This window comes from Lethenteron reissneri, chromosome 37, assembly GCF_015708825.2.
Source record: "Lethenteron reissneri isolate LAM-NWPU_2019-01 chromosome 37, ASM1570882v1, whole genome shotgun sequence".
In the NCBI taxonomy this organism is placed as follows: domain Eukaryota; kingdom Metazoa; phylum Chordata; class Hyperoartia; order Petromyzontiformes; family Petromyzontidae; genus Lethenteron; species Lethenteron reissneri.
In genome coordinates, this window is record NC_083815.1 from 1185550 (window position 1) to 1204715 (window position 19166).

The following is a 19166-nucleotide window of genomic DNA, read 5'->3' on the forward strand; positions in this document are numbered from 1 at the left end:
CCGTGGCGTGATGCGGGACAGAGACAGAGAGATCGGCCTGCCCTGGGGCAAGCGGGAGAAGGAAGCACCGAAACCGAGCCCAGCCATCAGGTGAGACTGACACACACCTGTACACACCCCTGAGCAAAGACCACCCGTGTAGCCTTCACAGACTTGGGGCAAGTGCCGTTAGCGAGTAGCACCTAGGAAGTTCGGCGCGGGACACAAGGGGGTGAGTGGCCAGTAACACGTCCAGCCGTCTTTGTCTCCCTTGTGTGGCGATTTTGACACACTGCACCTGTTACTCATGTGAGGCTGAGTCGACATAGGGGAGTCCCAGGACTGCTAAATATAGTTGTCATGTTGATCGCGAGCGGGAATCGAACCTGGTTCGCCGGGTTCGTAGCGCAGCGGGCTGACAGCTGCACTACCACTCCCCACACCTGTGCACACCTGTGCACACCTGTGCACACCTGTGCACACCTGTGCACACCTGTGCACACCTGTGCACACCTGTGCACACCTGTGCACACCTGTGCACACCTGTGCACACATGTAAGCCCAGGTTTACGTAAGCCAAAGTGGTTTCTTACCTCGCATTGAGCAGTGAATCGTTGGCCATTTCCCTCCGTTTACAGTTCACTCAGCTCGTGATGGAATTTCCACATTCCTTTGACGGGGCGAGGTTATCCCCCCCTCCATAGGCGACAACCACTTGTTGACAAGTAGCGCAAAGTGGTTACTCGTTTTATCCACCACGATAGGATGATGGGCCGAGATTACTCGCAGGCTTCCGCTTGCGAGCCGCTCGCTCTACCGTATACTTACAGATGGGATCGCGAAATATCATCAATATATTTTATACAAACATAACTATATATATATCTCTTAATACGACGTCTCTTCTGCCACAACGTGGCGTGTCCGTCACAACGACAACGTTCGATGCGTCTCCACGTCGTCTTCGTGCGAGCTGCTGGACGCTGCGTGTACTCGAGTCAACATCCGTGGCGATATCGAACCAGGCTCATCCGCGCTCAGCGGCCGAGATCTCACGAGTTGCATGCAGGGTGATTTGGCCGTCGGCATGAATTCATATTACTGATATAAACATTCAGTGCTTGGGTAATCCACTGCTGGATGAAGGCCTCTCCCTCCTCCACGCCATGCCATGTCGGTCTACGGTTTGTTTCGCCATACTTCACCAGGCGGGTCAAGTGCAGGATGGTCGCCACTGATGTTAGACGATGATTATCCCATAGGCGAATTATAATAACACAACACAATCCTGGTTGGCAGGGGGTTGTCTCAACCCATCAAACCTACGCGATCCATAAAGTAAGTACCACGTTGTGGCGAAGTCACCAGTGTATGGTTGTCGTATGGGATAGGCTCGCCCCTCCTGTCATAGGAATGTGGAATTTACACCACTAGCTCGGCAGGGCTGTGGACAGGAGATGATCACCGATGCCCCGATGCTCGTTTGAGCGGCAGGAGATTGCTCGGTCCAGACCCTCAGTGCTGTCTCTGACAACAAAGGTTTCCATATCGATGGAACCTCTTTGCCAGTTTCAAAATGATGAAAAAATAAAAATAGGCTTTGCCCTTGCTGGCAATGAAACAGGTGGTAGGTCAAACAGTTTTAAAAAAAAACAATACATACATGAGCAGAGCATGTTTGTTGTATGTTTTGCCGCAAGTGTGTTTGGTTAATGCAGGCTTGATGCCGTGCAATAGGGTATCTAATTAGTGTTTGAACGGGTAAAGCCTCTTCTTATTCATCCACATCAAATGTTTCCGTCGGATCTTTGGCAGGCACGTGGCAAATGCCCTCACCTCCAGCCATAGAGGACATCTCTCAGAAAATTAAAAGTACCCCGGACTTTTTTTTTGTCAATAGGTCAATGATCCTGACCCCTTCCATTGACCCCGTAGCGTAATGAGAAGATGATCTAAATTTCGATTTGAAGCTTTCGTGACTGCAGGGATTCATCTTCTTGGTTCTATCGGTAAAGTCACGTAGAAGGTGAAATAATAAAATAATAAAAATTAAACATAATAAAATAATTCTCACGACGTTTCGGCCACAACGCCAGACGGCTGCTTGCGTTGTGGCCGAAATGTCGTGATAATTATTTTATTATGTTTTATTTTTATTATTTTATTATTTCCCTTCTACGTGACTTTACCGAAAGAACCAAGAAGAGAATATGATCCTCGCCTGAGAGAGCGGAAGTTCGCCAGCAGTGGTTCGAGCGAGCCCGACTCTGCTGCGGATGTCAAGACTCTGTGTCGAAACCGGTCGGGAATCAGAATCAAGATTAGTATTCATACTGCAGGAATCCGACGAGCTACGAGGCTATTTTAACACAGATGTCCAGCAAGGGACGGGTAAGAACGTAACACAATTGATGAGTCGATTTTGTTGAATGTACGCACGCCCAGATGTGTGAGATGGGCTGTGTATTCGAGCGTGCGGCTGATGGGATGTGTGAGAATTCACTTTCATTTTGTGTTTACGTGGAGAGACGGAGATGCGAATGAGGCATTGCTGGCTAGCTCCGTGAATTTTCTCACCCTCTCAATGTGCGTCTCGGTGCATCAGCAGCAGTCGATATCGATAGAACTTCACCAGATTCCCAAAACGAGCCGTCGATCGGCTAAATCACTGATCAGTGAATCTGTCATTGTTGCTTCCAGGGAAGGATTGTAGATGTTCGGCACTCGCGGTTTGAGGCCCTGCGCTATCATTGCCCTGCTCTGCGATGCTGACCTCGTCTCGCGCTTTGCGGCGTGACTCTCGTTGGCATGAGCCGGAGTCACCGGGCCCACGCCGTGTGGGCGCGGGGACGCCTCCAACGCACGCGCTTTCCCAGAGGCACACTTTGCAGCAGTCAGCATTGGTGACCGTATCTGTGCTGATGAGTCCTGATTACAGCGAAACCGGCCCAGTGTTTGCGCATCATTGTTGCTGCTGCCGCTGCTTTCAGTTGGTGTCATATTTCATAGAGATTATTTTGATGTAAGTATAGATGCGTGTCTGTATAGCTGTGTGTACGTATAGATGTGTGTATCTATAGTTAGATTGATGTATGTTGAACTTCTTTCGCACCGTACGCAGCCAACCCTGCCAACCGTAGCATCGTGGTCCTCTCGAAGACGATAGGACCACGACGCAGTTCTCCAGCAACTGCGGAGTCGTGTTTTGCACAATGCACGAAGGCGGAGCGCTCTTAGTGCATTTCTGTTGCCATGTTTGAAACTCAAAGTCGCTGAGCACAGGGCTCAAAAGCCCAACATGCCAAGCGGGCAGTCACAAACAGCACCGTTATCATAATAGTTGAAATCGACAAAGAGTGTAAGGCGTTTCTTGAACTGAGCGGAGGTTATTGTTTCTGTAAGAGTTGGGGGGCCAGAGACGATGGTGACGACGACGACAATGGGGGAAGGGAATCCCAGAGGGGAGCAGCGCGAGGAATACAGCAGAGAGAGAGCAGTGAGGTGCAGTGTGGTGAGTGAGTGGGTGGGTGAGTGGGTGGGTGGGTGGGTGAGTGGGTGGGTGAGTGGTTGAGTGGGTGGGTGAGTGGTTGAGTGGGAGGGTGAGTGAGTGTGTTGTTGTGACCTGCAGTGTGGTGAGTGAGTGTGTGAGTGAATGGGTGAGTGCTTGAGTGAGTGTGTTGTTATGACCTGCAGTGTGGTGCTGGTTGAACGCAGTGGTGGATGATGAGATAAAAGAGTCGATGTGGTGGACCCGAGTGGAGGAGCAATCAATGAGTGGAGTTAACGGCAATATCAGCTCCGGTAGTAGCGCTCGATGAGGGATAAGTAGGCGAATGTCCAAGTCACCGGAGCGCGCTCAATCTCGCAAGCTCATCTGAGCCTGGATCGTGAGCCTGGTTCGTGCTATCGGCGACTCCGCTGTGTAACTAACCAACCCGCACTGCGCGGGAGACACTCACCCAGCAGTGGATGACAAGCGTGCTGTACATGTCCAGGGGGTCGCTCCTTCTCCTTCGCTGGCCACCCCCCTTCCCCCACCCCCCTTCCCCCACCCCCCACCCCCCACCCCCCACCCACACTGCCCCCCTCCCCTGCTCGGTAAATCACGACCCGTGCCCTTTAAAACGAAGCGACGGCTCATCCAGATTCACGGACACGCATCGCTCCGTGCGCGCGCAGTCGAGGGCTGGCGGCGATTCCTCGATAGCGCCCAACGCAGCCGAGTGCGCTGCGTGTTCGGAGAGAGAGAGAGAGCGGTGGGCTCAGTGGTTAGCGCATCGCGATCCAATTTCCCATCCTCGGCCGACATGAGTGAAGGGTGATATCTGAACCGATCCTGGCCTTCAGCTAGGTCGACTCAGCCTTAACTGGGCGCGGTGTTTGAGCATTGGCCCTGTGGTAGACAAAGGCGGCCGTGCGGGTTGCGAGCCGCGTCACTCCCTCGTGCGCCGTCCCAACCTTCGCACGCGCTCGCTAACAACCCTCGCCGCTGCGGGCAGCACGTGCCGAGCACATCGCTCGAGCCACGGAGTCCGCCAGTGCGTTCGGGTCGACCGACAACGGCAGTCGCAACGTGCGTTGAACTTCTTTGGCACCGTACGTAGCCGACCGTGCACTATCTCACTACGTGCCGTTACGTGGCGCTTAAACACATCGTCTGGTGATGCTGCTGCTGCTACTGCGTTGGCAGCGGTGCACAATTCACAAAAGCACAACCCCCCACACACTCATCAATGAAAACACCGTGGCATTTAAAAAGGTAACGTATATGATACGCGACGTTTCGGGAAATGAGCCTACTTCGCAATGGGTGTCGCACCGCGTGGCACACGACCGCGCTAAATCTCTGACTGAGCGTCGCATCTCGCCGCGTCGCGTGATGTCGCGTGATGTCGCCCCGTGGTCGCGTCGAATCGCGTCGCACACAAATGCATCGCCCTGTTGGTGTCGCGACAGCCCTGCTGTATCACTCCGGCAACAGCAGCAGCCGCAGCCGCCGTCCCCGCTCACTCACGATGTCTCCGCGCCACGCGTCGCTCCTCCTCGCCTGCCTCGTCCTCTCGGCTCGGCTCAGCGGCTCCAGAGCCGCGCCTCCAAGGTGCACATAACACGCGCGCGTGCGGCTCTCTCTGTGTCTCTGTGTCTCTCTGTGTCTCTCTGTGTCTCTTTCACTCTGCCTCTCTCTGTGTCTCTCTGTCTCTCTCTGTCTGTCTGTCTCTGTCTCTCTGTGTATCTCTCTCTCTTTCTCCGTCTCTCTCTCTCTCAGTCTATCTCTCAGTCTATCTCTCTGTCTCTTTCTCTCTTACTCCGGCAGTATATATACTAACATTGGAACGATACAGAGAAGATTAGCATACCATGATCTTGGGATGCCGCACCAGATACCTATTTGAGGCTAAGTCGACCTAGGGGAGGTCCAGGACCGGTTCAGAGCTGGTATCGAACCCGGGTTGCCGGGGTCGTAGCACAGCGCCCTAACCGCAGCGCTACCGCTCCCTCACTCACCCACCCACTCACCCACCCACCCACTCACTCACCCACTCACTCAGTCGCCCACCCACTCACCCACCCACTCACTCATCCACAAACTCACCCCATTTACTCACTAACTTATTCACGAAAGCTCACCCAACTCACACACTCATTCATCCACCCACCAACCCATTCATCCACCCACCCACTCATTCATCCACAAACTCACCCCATTTACTCATTAACTTATTCACGAAAGCTCACCCAACTCACACACTCATTCATCCACCCACTAACCCATCCACCCACCCACCCACTCACTCATTCATCCACCCATCCACGAACGCTCACCCACCCGCCCACTCAACCACGAACCCACCCACGAACTCACTCGTCCGCTCCGCCACCCAGGCTCGTGCTGGAGCAGGGAGGCCCCCCGGGCGTGGCGGGCAGGCTGCTGGGCGCGCTCGTGAGCGGCTACCTCCGTCCCTCCTCCAGCGACGGCAGAGGGCATCAGCATCAGCAGCAAGAGGATGAGGAGGGGGGGCAGTGGGAGTCGGAGCCCCTGGGATGGGATGGCAGGTGAGAGCCCACACCCTGCTGTCTTCCCCCGTCGGAGGTTCGCAGTTCGACACCAGTAGGCGCGCCCTGGAAAATACTGTCGGGTATCTTCACCGTAAAAGCGAAGCTCCGTGTGTTTCACAGCAGACGTTAAAGACCCCCCACCCCTCTCTCCGTGATGTCACTCGCCAGAGAAGGCCACTGTTGTGCCGGCGTCACGGTTCAAGTTTGCCAAATAATACAAAATACCCGCAAATGGCACAATTGGGTTCACACACAGAAGTAGCAGTGGCGCAGTAAAGCCCGCCTTGCAAGCCGGGCGCTGATCCATACCCCTACCGACACGTGGACAGCTGCCACTGGGGGTGCCCCCTTCGGCTGTGTGGAGATGAGACGCAAGTCGCGAGACGCGCGTGGGGCGCCTCTTTGAGAACCAGCGGTCTGAATCAGAAGCAGAATATTTAGCTATCCTGGTGGAATCCGATGAGCTATAAAGCTCTTTTCCACAGACGTCCAGTAGGGGCAGGTCAGAACATTACAATAACAAACATTACAACACCACGATAGCAGTGCAAGGTATAGAAGCGCTGCTGCGTTGGCAGTGGTGCACGAGCACAAACCACAATTATAATCGACGACGTTTCGGGCAATGGCTTTTCTTTTAAGACAGTGGTATTGCCGAGTGTGTAGCACGTTTGAAACATAAAGTCAATACCATGGTTCTCTGCAAACCTCCTGGCTACCATCAAAGGTTTGTACACGAAGCCATACAAATATACAAACACAGACATAATTTCAACCGTGATGACGGTTACAAACTGAGTAATCATTGGAAAGATGTGATTAACCATGCAAAAAAGATTTAACTACACTTATTTGAAAATCTTATTTGACAGACAACCATCACAGTTTTACCATGTCTAGTGGTGGTCTCCTTGTTACAGGTTGAGTCATAAACCGCACCTCTCAATAACAAAGGCTCAGCCTTTGTTATGCAGTCTATTCTTAGTCTCAAGCCTCACCTTACCATATTAATAAAAGTATGCGGCCCTTGCCCCACCACCTTCTCCAACCATTAAATAAACGGAGTGGTAGCTTCTGCAATCTCTCATTTACTTGATACAGCTGTCGTGGCTGTGACGGTACCACCTGAAGACGGAAGCTTGTGTTGCCTCCGAAACGTCGTGATTTTTATTTTACCGAAAAAACCTAAGAATATGAATATCAATATCAGTGTCACCTCCACGTGTCACTTCGTCTCTTCCCCTCCCCTCCCCTCCTGCACCCCCGCCGCCCCCTCCTCCTGGCAGCCCCGAGCGGGACCTCGCGGTGTCCAAGCGCTGCGTGGGCCTCAGCACGTGCATCCTGGCGGACCTCACGGACAAACTACATCGGCTCAGCGGCACGCGCACCAACGTGGGCGTCGGGACGCCTGGCCGAAAGCGACGCGCGGCCCCCTCTTCCTCCTCCCCCGCCGGGATCCCCCGGGGAGGCTCCCAGGGCCCGGGGGAGATCGCCTCCCCCTCCTCCTCCTTCTCCTCGTCCGCCTCCAGCCTCAAGCCGGCGTCGCTCCCACCGCGTGCGGTCTGAACCTGGGGTGGGGGGGGGCGGCGGTGGCTGCTGAAGTCGTTTGCGTTCCGTGCCTCCTTCTTCCCGTCTCTATCTCTCTCTCTGTTGTTAAATATCTGCGACTTTATTCTATCTGCGCCCCCACCCACCCAACCATCCACCAACACCACCCTAGCTGCCCCCACCACCCGCCACGAGTTCGTGTCCCTGATGGGAGTGTGAGAGATGCAGCAGGCGCGGGGGTCTTCATCATCATCATCCACGCGCGTGTCCGGGCGCGTGGATGAGAGCAAGGAGGCAGGAGTGCTCACCGAGCCGTGACGAGCGCGTGTTTGCGCGTGTCTGTGCGTGTCTGTGTGTGTCTGTGAGGTGTGTCTGTGCGTGTCTGTGTCTCTGTTTTTGAGGGTGGGGAGCGGTAGTGTAGCGGTTAGCGCTACGCTGCACTACGAATCCGGCGACCCGAGATCGATTGCCGCTCACGGCCAACACCAGTGGCGATTATCTGAACCGGTCCTGAGCCTCCCCTAGGTCGACTCAGCCTCAAATGAGTACCTGGTGCGGTGTATACAAAACATCGCCGCTGGGGAAACAAAGGCGGTCGGGCGTGGTGCAGGCCACCCACCCCCTCGTGTACCGTGCCGGCCTTCATATGTGCTCGCTAACAGCACTTGCCCCAACAGTCTGTTAAGGCTACACCGCGTTACCGGGGTATGGGCGTAACAGTGGGCCAGCAGGCGGCAGTGCGGGGTGAGGGCCTGACCCGCTGCACAAAATGAAACCTCTAAAGAGCGGAATTCAAGGTCAAACGTCTTCAATGTGGTAGGGCCCTCCTGAAATAGCGAGTCTTGAGACTCAATGAGGTTTTTATTTATTTCGTTCGTCCTCAATGGTAAATAAAGTGTCCGGTGGTATTGTCATTTGGCCAACAATTCCCCACCTCTCGTGCCACGGGGTGAGCTCCGTTCACGAACGCCAAGTCACTCCGAGACGTGCACTCCTCTCCACGTGATCACCTGCAGCGATTGAGGTGTTTACTTTGGCGAAGGTGTCATGTGTAAAATCGGCGCCCCGTTCTGAATGTGATGTACACCATCTCTCGCTTGCTTGCCCTGCCCCCCTCTCTCTCTGTGTATGCATATGACATGCAATTATATATATATAAACCCGTAGTCCCGTGCAAGTATGTGTGCAGCATTGGTGCATTACGCGCATCGCTATTACATGCATATAGATCATGATTAGTTATGATAATAACAATACTAAATGTCATAGACTGTGAATAGTCGTATCTGTGTCGGATGATTATATAAAACGGCTACGTGTGCTGATGATGCTGAGTCCAATGCACATGCCTTCCAAATACACACGCGCACGCACGCGCACGCACGCGCGCGAACACAGAAGACGACGATGATGCTGCGTGTAAATTAAAAGTATCCAATAAATATTTTATTTATCAAAAGTCATGCGAAGCGCACGTTTCGGAAGTCCCTACCTTTGCTGCATGCCACAGGAATCCGGGTGTGGCCAGTTGGCATCGCTACCCCCACAACCACCACCACAACCACCACAACCACCACCACCATCAACAGCAAGCCACTACGATGGTCTCAATCGTTATCCATCATCATCAGCAGCAGCAGCCACGTTCAATCCACTGTTGAATGAAAGCTTCACCACGCTACTGCGATGCAGCGAGCCGCCGAGCGATGGCCCATGAGAGCTCAGCTTAATTCATCGCTCCATCTCCGCGGAGGAGATCCTCACGGGCGCGATTTTCTCTTTTGACTGCCACTCCGACGTCAGTCTCGACCGCCGGGGTCATCGCCCCATCCTCTAGCCACGCGTCTTGCCCAAGCTCGCCCACCAGTGCACTTGGAAGTCATCATTTGTGAGATGGATGGACTTGTCCCCGTAATGGGAATGTGGAATTTCGCCACTGACTCAGGCCAGACATTAAGATGAGAACTGCTCCCCCCATGCCCCCCACACTGCTCGTCAGAGAGGCATATAGGACACACATCACATTACTGCATTGTACACAACACTCACACGTAGGACACACTAAGACACGCAGAACACATGGACACACTACACACACAGTACACGCCACCCTCACACAGCAACACGTATATATCATTATGTCGGGGGAGTGGTGGCGCAGTAGTTAGCGAATTGCAGTTGAACCCCGTGATCTAGGTGTCATCAGTACAGCAAACTCTGGACCGGATTCGACCCATCTGGGTGCAATCAGCATAGTTCACCTCGTTAAACAAATGCTCCTGGATTACCCAGATGTTATTGGCAAGGGCGCTCCAAATAAACCCCCCGGAGTTGCTTGTTTGAGCAAATGCTGCTCTGATATGATATAGGCGTGGAAAGCCAATAGGCCGATGGTCTTATGTATGTGTACAGTTTTTTGGAAAGACAGATCGAGGTTTGTGATTTTGCATATGCTTTGAGTCGGTATCTGCTGCTCATTTGCAGGCCAGTTGGGTTAAATCAGCGTGGGAGCGGAGCTTCCCGTTCTCACGCAGCCACCGAGCTAATTGGCGTATAATTAACACCGCCCTAGACACAGCGCGGCTACGCGTGGGGGCTTTGACTTCGCACAGGAGACGGACACGGGAGAGAAGCTCGCGGGGATACAAAGGAGGCGCGCGTAGCCCGAACGACGATGTGGCGGGACTTTGGGGAGTGTCCGCTACTTGTAGCGAAGAGCCGTGGTCTTCTTGGATAAACAGTGAGTCGCGGAGACTGGCGAGTGAGTGAGTGAGTCTGAGATGTTTCATCTCTATCGCCTGAATTGTAAGCACCGTACGGCGTTCCGGATGTGCTGGCCTGGCCAAGCATCAATCGGAATGCGTCCGCGGCTCCAAACATATCGGAAGCTGAGCGTGGTTGAGTCTGGATAGCGCTTAGATGGGTGACCATCACCAACGTTGTCAGTTGAAGTATTCACTGTTGTGTCGTGCTATGCTCTAACCGTCTCACGTCTATGCTCCCCGCATTCACAAACGCGCGGTGGTCACATATTCGTGACCAGTTTGGCCCTCGTCCAGCAGTAGATTAGCACGCGCGCGCGTGTCGCACGCACGCACGTGTCGTACACACACACGTGTCGCATGCGCGGGTCTCTATGTGTCGCACACACGCCCGCACGTGTCGTCAAGTTGAGACATCTCCACACGGGGAAGCTGTAGAATCGATCGGTGCACCAACCTGTGTGGGAGAACGGCATCTCGGAAGTTGTTCATTAGATGCCAATTAGCTACTTCTGAGTTGCGCGTTCAATGCATCGACACGAGGAGCAGGCGGGCTATCACGATATGTATTTATACTGGACTCTAGTATACTGGAGTCCAGTATGAATACACATTATGGTAGCCCGCGTCCTCCAGTAATTGGAGGAATGCGATGGGCTATGAAGTTTTTTTTCACTGATGTCCAGGACACGCAGAGAGCGGTTCGCCTGACGTCAGTCAAGTCGAAAGTTCGACTTCTAAGCGTCGTGCTGAGCCGACGGGAGTTGGCAGACCGCCCTTGGACGATGCGGATTGGTGTGCACTCGTTGGTGACCGGTCTAAGGCCATCGGCTCAATCAGTCTGCACGAGTCTATGCAGGGGTGTACATGGGACTCTACGGGTCTCAAGGAATATCAATGGGTCTCTGTGGGAATATATGGGTCTATATGTGAGTCTATGGGTCTGTATAAGTCTATTGGTCTCTATGTGAGTCTATGGGTCTCGATGTGAGTCTATGGGTCTCTATGTGAGTGTATAGGTCTCTGTGTGAGTCTATGGGTCTGTATAAGTCTATAGGTTTATATGTGAGTCTATGGGTCTCTATGTTAGTCTATTGGTCTCTATGTGAGTCTATGGGTCTCGATGTGAGTCTACGGGTCTCTATGTGAGTGTATGGGTCTCTGTGTGAGTCTATGGGTCTCTATGTGAGTCACTGAATACCGGGCTGAGACCAACTCTCTGCATTTGAGAACCCGGTCTCACCACGGCTCATTTTATCAGCACGCCCCACTCACGACTACAATGGCCATCAGATCACGCAGCCTCTGGAGGTTGGTCAACATTGCCAAAATTATCATAATCAACCAATGCGGAATTACGAAGTGTGGGTTGACTGGAGTGAATGAGTTAATAACTGAATTAATGATTTAGCGGCTGAGCAAATGAGTCAATGGCTGAGTGAATGAGCTGGTGGCCAAGCAAGCGAGTTTGTGACTGAACTAATTAATGAATCGGTCATGAGTTACTGAATTCACGTGTTGAGTGACTGATTTATTGAATAAGTGGTAAGCTAGCGAATGCGCGAGCGCGTGAGCTAGCGATTGAAAGGCGGATACATCGCCGAACGGATACACCAGCACTGTAAACGAGCCGGTGGCTGAAAGAACGACTAAATGAGTGGATGAATGAGCGGCGAGTCGGTGACATTCCGCGCGTATCGAGACGCGCGTCGTGGCGTCGGCTGCCGCCGCGCGTGGGATGGGTGCCAGGAACCCTGAATGCGGGGCTCAAGCCGGGAGTCAAGGGGGTAGCGCAGGGGAGGGAGGGGAGGGAGGGGATGGAGGGGAGGGAGGGAGAGAGGGGCCCCAACATCTGCTCCTCAGCCACGGTTCTTAACCTTCTCCATAGACACACAAAGACAAAGGTCCCCCGTGTAGCCTTGGGCAGACTGGTGGGGCAAGTGCTGTTATCGAGCACCTATGAAGGCAGGCACGGCACAAGCATGGGGTGTGGGTGGTCAACACCACGCCCGACCGCCTTTGTCTCCCCAGTGGCGATGTTTGCACATCGCACCAGGTACTCGTTTGAGGCTGAGTCGACCGAGGGGACGGCCAGGACCGGTTGAGATCATCGTCACCGGTGTCGGTGGCCGTGAGCGGGAATCGAACTCGGGTGGCTGGGTTCAAAGCGCAGCACGGCAGGTCGCGTTCGCCGGGGTAGAGTGTGGGTAGAGCTCCCACCTCGTCCCAGACGTCTGGGACAGCGTGGGGCAGTGGTCCACGTGGCTCTCTCTGGAGCTCTCACCAGTGGAGGTCCCTTCCGCCGGAAGCGAGCAATTGCAGGGGCTGCGCCTTCACCGTTTAACTTCCACTGCCCAGTCCGCGGGGGAAGTACACAATCTGGTGAGACAAAGGTGGTGGCACCCCCCCCCCTCAACACCCCCCCTCAACACCCCCCCATGCCCCTCCCCCCTCTCCTCACCCAGCCCATCCCCTCCAACGCAATGTGCGCTCACCAACAACGTCATGCCCGACAGTCGATAAAGCAGCCACGGGAACAACAACAAGGGAGGCTTTGTCTCCCCCCCTGTCCCCCCGTGCCCCCCCCCCCCCGTCTCCCCCACCCCCCCCTCCTGGCTGTAAAGAGTTTTTTTTCCACCGGGAGTCGCGGTCACACGGAGGCCTGGGACTGGGAAGCAGTGAGAGTCGGTGAGTGAATGAGTGAGCGAGTCACGGAAACGGTGAGTGAATGAGTGAGCGAGTCACGGAAACGGTGAGTGAATGAGTGAGCGAATCACGGAAACGGTGAGTGAATGAGTGAGCGAGTTACGGAAACGGTGAGTGAATGAGTGAACGAGTAACGGAAACGGTGAGTGAATGAGTGAGCGAGTTACGGAAACGGTGAGTGAATGAGTGAGCGAGTCGCGGAAACGGTGAGTGAATGAGTGAACGAGTTACGGAAACGGTGAGTGAATGAGTGAGCGAGTAACGGAATCGGTGAGTGAATGAGTGAGCGAGTTGCGGAAACGGTGAGTGCAAAGCGTGACTTAAATGAGTGAGGGGTGAGTGGCTGGGTCAATCACTGGATGAGCGAGTGCTTGAGTGAATGATTGACGGGAATGATATGAGTGAATCAGAGGAATATGTGAGCGAATGACCGAATACATATATATTTTACGGGCGAGTCAATCGCTGAATGACTGAATTCGTGGACAATGCTTTAGTGAGTGAATGAGTGAATGAATGACCGAGTGGTGAGTTCATGACGAGTGAATACATTCATGAGATAGTGACGGTGTGAATGAATGAGTAACTAGTGAGTGAATGAAATGAATTTGAGGTTGAGTCGTGAGTGACCGAACGAATCGTTTGGCGACTTGTCGCTCATGATTAATAAAACAAAATGACAACACATTCTTCAACATCACCGTGTGTCACATTCGAAGGAAAAGTATGTGATAGGCAACGTTTCGGGTTACGGCCCTTCTTCATAACACATACATGGTGAAGAGTCGTTGCCCGTAATTCCACCTATTATGTATATATTGTTCCGTGTAAGGCCACGTCATTGTTGACTGCCCTTGTTGCACCAGTGTGTAGGGGATAGAGAGTAGGGGACAGTGTGTAGGGGATAGTGTGTAGGGGATAGTGTGTAGGGGTGAGTGAGTAGTAGGGGTGAGTGTGTAGTAGGGGTGAGTGAGTAGTAGGGGTGAGTGAGTAGTAGGGGTGAGTGTGTAGTAGGGGTGAGTGAGTAGTAGGGGTGAGTGAGTAGTAGGGGTGAGTGAGTAGTAGGGGTGAGTGAGTAGTAGGGGTGAGTGTGTAGTAGGGGTGAGTGAGTAGTAGGGGTGAGTGAGTAGTAGGGGTGAGTGAGTAGTAGGGGTGAGTGAGTAGTAGGGGTGAGTGTGTAGTAGGGGTGAGTGAGTAGTAGGGGTGAGTGTGTGGTAGGGGTGAGTGAGTAGTAGGGGTGAGTGTGTGGTAGGGGTGAGTGAGTAGTAGGGGTGAGTGAGTAGTAGGGGTGAGTGAGTAGTAGGGGTGAGTGAGTAGTAGGGGTGAGTGTGTAGTAGGGGTGAGTGAGTAGTAGGGGTGAGTGTGTGGTAGGGGTGAGTGAGTAGTAGGGGTGAGTGTGTGGTAGGGGTGAGTGAGTAGTAGGGGTGAGTGTGTGGTAGGGGTGAGTGAGTAGTAGGGGTGAGTGTGTGGTAGGGGTGAGTGAGTAGTAGGGGTGAGTGTGTGGTAGGGGTGAGTGAGTAGTAGGGTGAGTGAGTAGTAGGGTGAGTGATAGTAGGTAGGGGTGAGTGAGTGGTAGGGGTGAGTGTGTGGTAGGGGTGAGTGAGTAGTAGGGGATGAGTGTGTAGTAGGGGTGAGTGAGATGTAGGGGTGAGTGAGTGGTAGGGGTGAGTGTGTGGTAGGGGTGAGTGAGTAGTAGGGGTGCGAGGGGGGTGGCGTTGTCAGGAAGAGAGGCGCGGCCACTGTTGAAGGAAGAGGAGGAGGACAAGGAGATGAGCATCACTCGCGCCATGGGGTCTTCTCTTCTCTCATTACCCTTTTAAAAGCAGCCTGGTTGCGGGAGTGGGGGTGGGGGCCAGTTGGGGGATGGGGAACAACAGCGTGAGTGGTGCGGTGGTGGTGGAGGAGATGGGTGCGGTGGTGGTGGTGGTGGAGGGGATGGTGGTGGTGGAGGTGATGGTGGTGGAGATGGAGGGGATGGATGCGGTGGTGGTGGAGGGGATGGTGGTGGTGGATGGGATGGTGGTGATGGTAGAGGGGATGGTTGTGGTGTAGGGGATGGTGGTGGTGGTGGTGTAAGGGGATGGTGGTGGTGGTGGTGTAGGGGATGGTGGTGGTGGTAGTGCGTTGGGGCGCCTGCGTCTCCGCTCTGGACGCGATGCGTCTGAGCTGGAATGCCCGCACGGCTAATTTAATTAACGAGAAGACCCATCGATTGAATTTGTTTCATTCGTTTTGATGTGAAACATGACGAGGACGAGTTTACTTTGTCTGTATTCACTCGTCTCTTGCTGTCCTTGTCCTGCTTTGAAATGAACGATTCTGGCCACGTTCCCTACATGCAGACACAAAAAGGCAAAGATCGCCCATATAGTCTGAACAAACTTTTATGGGGGCAAGTGCTGTTAGCGAGGACCTACGACGGCCGGCGCGGCACGCGAGGGGGTGGGTGGCCAGAACCACGCCCGGCCGCCTTTGTCTCTCTCTCTCTCGTGTAGATGTTTACCATGTAGCCATTTGAAGCTGAGTCGACCTAGGGAAAGACCGGAACACAGACACAAACACACACATCAGGTGGACCCAAAACTCGCACACCTCCTGCCTTTGACATTCCCCCATCCTCCCCCTCCTTCTCCTCGAGGACACCAGGCTGGAAACCATCGTCAACCACATCCTAAACATCGTCAACCGCATCAGAAACATCGTCAACCACATCCTAAACATCGTCAACCGCATCAGAAACATCGTCAACCGCATCAGAAACATCGTCAACAGGAGGCCGATGCGAGACGTCGTGCAGTGCTCCGAAACGTCGGACACGCGCGGTACAACCCGCACACGCAAGTCGGACCCCCTTGCGTGCCAAGGATACGTTCCAGCCCAGGCGATAAGGCAACGCAAAAGCAAATCTGACGGCTCTCCATCGCGACCTTGAAGACCTGGCGCCGTGGTGCAACACGCTGCGGCGCGCAAGTGACGGGGTGTGCCGCGTGCATCCCGGTGTTCCCAGCAGAGCCGAGGCCTTTGTCGCGAGCGAGCGGCACGGGGCGAGGACCCCCACTCGGGAATCAGCGGCTGCACGGGCCGACGGGTTTCCGGTTACCGGGGAGATTAATTAATTATTCAAAGAGAGGGGCTCCCGTGTCCTCGCGAGAAAGAGAGAGAGGAGACGCGTGGTGGTCGTGGGTGGGGGGGTCTCACCCTCTTCTGCGCTGCGCTCCCATCGCTTTACGCAGCGGCGAACTCGTGACGCTACGGGACAAAGATCCACTCGGGGCTCCGCTCCGTCTCTGATCGTCGTGGCGAGTTTTGTTTCGTGCCCTGGAAGATCGTGGCAGTAAACGAGCCTGCCCGCCTCTGCTGCTACTGCTGCTGCTCAGCGCGAACTCCACTCCGTTCGCGTAGCCGTGACACGTGAGTCGCTGCTGTGTCAAAGCGTTAACCCTTGCGCGTCACTCCCAGCGTGGGTTAATTTAATTCGCGTGTGTATCTCTTTGTTCCTATATACAGTGCACATAAGTTATCTGCGTGTGTGTGTGTGCTTCATAGGTGATGCTCTCTAATAGCGCTTGCCCCAACAGTCTGTTAAGGCTATACGGGGCGATCTTTGTCTTTGTCTGTGCAGGGATTAATTTCCCACTCGATGTTTTCCAGAACGCTGGCTGCCGTAGAGTAGGGATGGTCGGCGTAAGGCACTACCACTAGAATACAAGGTAAGGTAACAAGGTTTCACCTATCTATGATAATATCATGATATTATATTAATCTACTTGCCTATATTCGACACTCTATCAAAGTATCGCGTGGACCAAGTGTCAGCTCACAACGATGATGGTTTAACAAAACTCGGCCACGAGTTCGATGGCTTTTAGATGTTGCGAGATTAGCCGAGTGATTGATTGATGATTGTTTGTTAGCTTATTTATTTATTTAGTGATCTCCTATCTGGGCGGGGGGGGGGCAAGCTGGGGGATAATGATGAGAGCCTCCCCAGTGGCGCACGAGGCAGCTGCCGGGAGATGCTGGCATCGTCCCTCGCTGCGGATGTCATCATTCAGCCTCTCTGAGCTTGGAGAGAAAATATATAATGAATAAACAACATGTGTTGTTGGCGCCCTTGCGGGAAAACACGACGAACAAAGTAGCTCATCACCTTGACTGCTCGATCGCTAAAGCGATTGAGAATGTTAAAAACGACATCGGGGTCGATGAAACAAAGTACGTTGTCACTTACGTGCCCGTGATTATTTTTTTGTTTCCATTACTAACCTTCTAAAAACAAGAGCTGGCCATGTCTCGCACCCCCAGAAAGATCATCTCGCACCCCCAGGTGAAGAAGAGGAACCACTGCATATTCTTGGTTCTTTCGGTAAAGTCACGTAGAAGGAAAATAATAAAATAATAAAAGTAAAACATAATAAAATAATTCTCACGACGTTTCGGCCACAACGCCAGCAGCCGTCTTCAGGTGGAGAACAGGTCTGTCAAGTAGACAGAGTCTGAAACCATTGCCTTGCACGCACGCCGTTTCGGAGCACATCACACACGTGCATGTGTTTCTGTGTGTTTGTTGATCTTCTTTCGCACCGTACGTAGCCAAGCGCGCATTGGCTACCAGCGAAGTTTCGAGTGGACTATAAGATCCCGCTGCTGCTGCTGACCTACAAGGCACTCAATAATGGGTGAGCCCCAACATATCGACAGGAACAGATCCGTGTTGACTCTCGAACGAGGTCCCTGAGATCTTCGAATCCCCTTCTTCTAAGGACTCCGAGGTCAAGGCTCTGTCTGTGGACTGATCGGGCTGTTGCCAAGTGCAGCAGCCAAGCTATGGAACAACGCTTTGCCTCGGCTAATAAGACGATCAGAGTCGTTAATATATATTTAAGTCTGTCACGAATCCAACTTTTTCGGTGTAGTTTAGAGCGTCTGTTGCGAATGAAATCGATGCAGCAGGGGTTAGGGAAGCCGTCGAGTTGAGTTGATTAAGTGGGCTCTGGGCGGGACGCGTCACGGCGAGAGGGGGTGGTCGAGATTGGCGGCGGAGTGGCTGCCAAATGATGGAAGGCGCTTGGGAGCACGTCCACTGGGGAGATGGAGCGATGACAAATCAGCTCGTGTGCGCAGGCGTTAGGTGGATCGTTGGCATCGCAGGATCGTAAGAGATGTCGACTGCTTGGGCAGGCCTTCATTCAGCAGTGGATCGATCATGACTCACGATGACGTCACAGCCACTCCGTCTGCAGATACGATGAAGCGAAAGACATCATCATCATCATCTTGCATGCAGGTGCCACAATCCTGACTGCTGCAGCTGCTTCGGCTGCCACCAATCATGACGTTGTTGATGATGATGCTGTTGTTGATGATGATACTGTTGTTGGATGATGTTGTTGTTGATGATTCTGTTGTTGATGATAATGATGCTGTTGTTGACAATATTCTAATAATAACAACAACAATGACGCGGACGACACTGACACCAACAACAACAACAACCCCTTTTATCTACACGGAAAAAATTAGCCCACTCAATTTGTCTCCCTCGCGTCTTTATGCGATTCCCTCTCTCTGTTTCTCCCACTCGTGTTTGGGAGGTCGAGCACTCTGTGCCCGATAAAACCGGACAAAGCCCTCTCCTCACCCCACAACGATCTCGTTCAGATGATGTTCCACGTGTGTGTGTGTGTATATATATCTCCACGATGAATAGGGATATGTAAATGAACAGGATCACTCCACTCGGCGCTTTGCGAAATAGACGTATCGAGTGTAAAACAAAAGATCCCACGCACGGCGCGCGCGCCACCGCGCACAATGGCAGATCCTGAATGGGATGGAAGCGGCACGGAGGTGGCTGCGTGACCCCCGTGACCTCCCCCGTGGAAGAGAAATCAAATCGTCACCTAAATCAGGCGCCTGCGCCGCGTCGCTCGAAAAAATAAAAAAAACACAATTCATAACGATAATTGAGACAATAATTATAATATTAATAGTCGTATTAATAGTATACGATCGTCAGTAACTACAAGGCAATGGGGGGGGGGGGGGTGGGGGGCAGGAGTGGGGAGAGGTGGAATGGTGATGGGAGAGGGAGAGGGAACATCGTGATTTGAT

The 19166-nt window shown here is 53.2% G+C and overlaps 1 protein-coding gene and 1 long non-coding RNA gene across 3 annotated transcripts; both read left to right on the forward strand.

The window, feature by feature from the left end:
- Window positions 1-9007, forward strand: LOC133351406 (calcitonin-1-like). Its single transcript, XM_061566576.1, has 4 exons — window positions 1-90; window positions 4936-5077; window positions 5863-6033; window positions 7323-9007. Exons 2-4 carry the CDS (start codon window positions 4995-4997, stop codon window positions 7600-7602), a joined length of 534 nt encoding a protein of 177 aa, XP_061422560.1. The 5' UTR covers window positions 1-90; window positions 4936-4994; the 3' UTR covers window positions 7603-9007.
- Window positions 9008-12943: 3936 nt separating this feature from the next.
- Window positions 12944-17732, forward strand: LOC133351512 (uncharacterized). Of its 2 annotated transcripts, none has more exons than XR_009756188.1 (4): window positions 12944-13034; window positions 16286-16463; window positions 16704-16762; window positions 17646-17732. It is a non-coding gene; the product is annotated as an uncharacterized LOC133351512 (long non-coding RNA). The 2 variants fall into 2 exon arrangements; XR_009756187.1 differs by having other exon boundaries at window positions 12972-13034; window positions 15699-16463.
- The last annotated feature ends 1434 nt before the right edge of the window (window positions 17733-19166 follow it).

Excerpts from the sequence above, each read along its gene's own strand:
- LOC133351406 (XM_061566576.1), top strand. The coding sequence starts at position 4,995 with ATGTCTCCGCGCCACGCGTCGCTCCTCCTCGCCTGCCTCGTCCTCTCG. Across the intron at positions 5,078-5,862 it reads TCCAGAGCCGCGCCTCCAAG|GCTCGTGCTGGAGCAGGGAG; the intron begins GTGCACATAACA and ends TCCGCCACCCAG. Across the intron at positions 6,034-7,322 it reads CCCCTGGGATGGGATGGCAG|CCCCGAGCGGGACCTCGCGG; the intron begins GTGAGAGCCCAC and ends TCCTCCTGGCAG.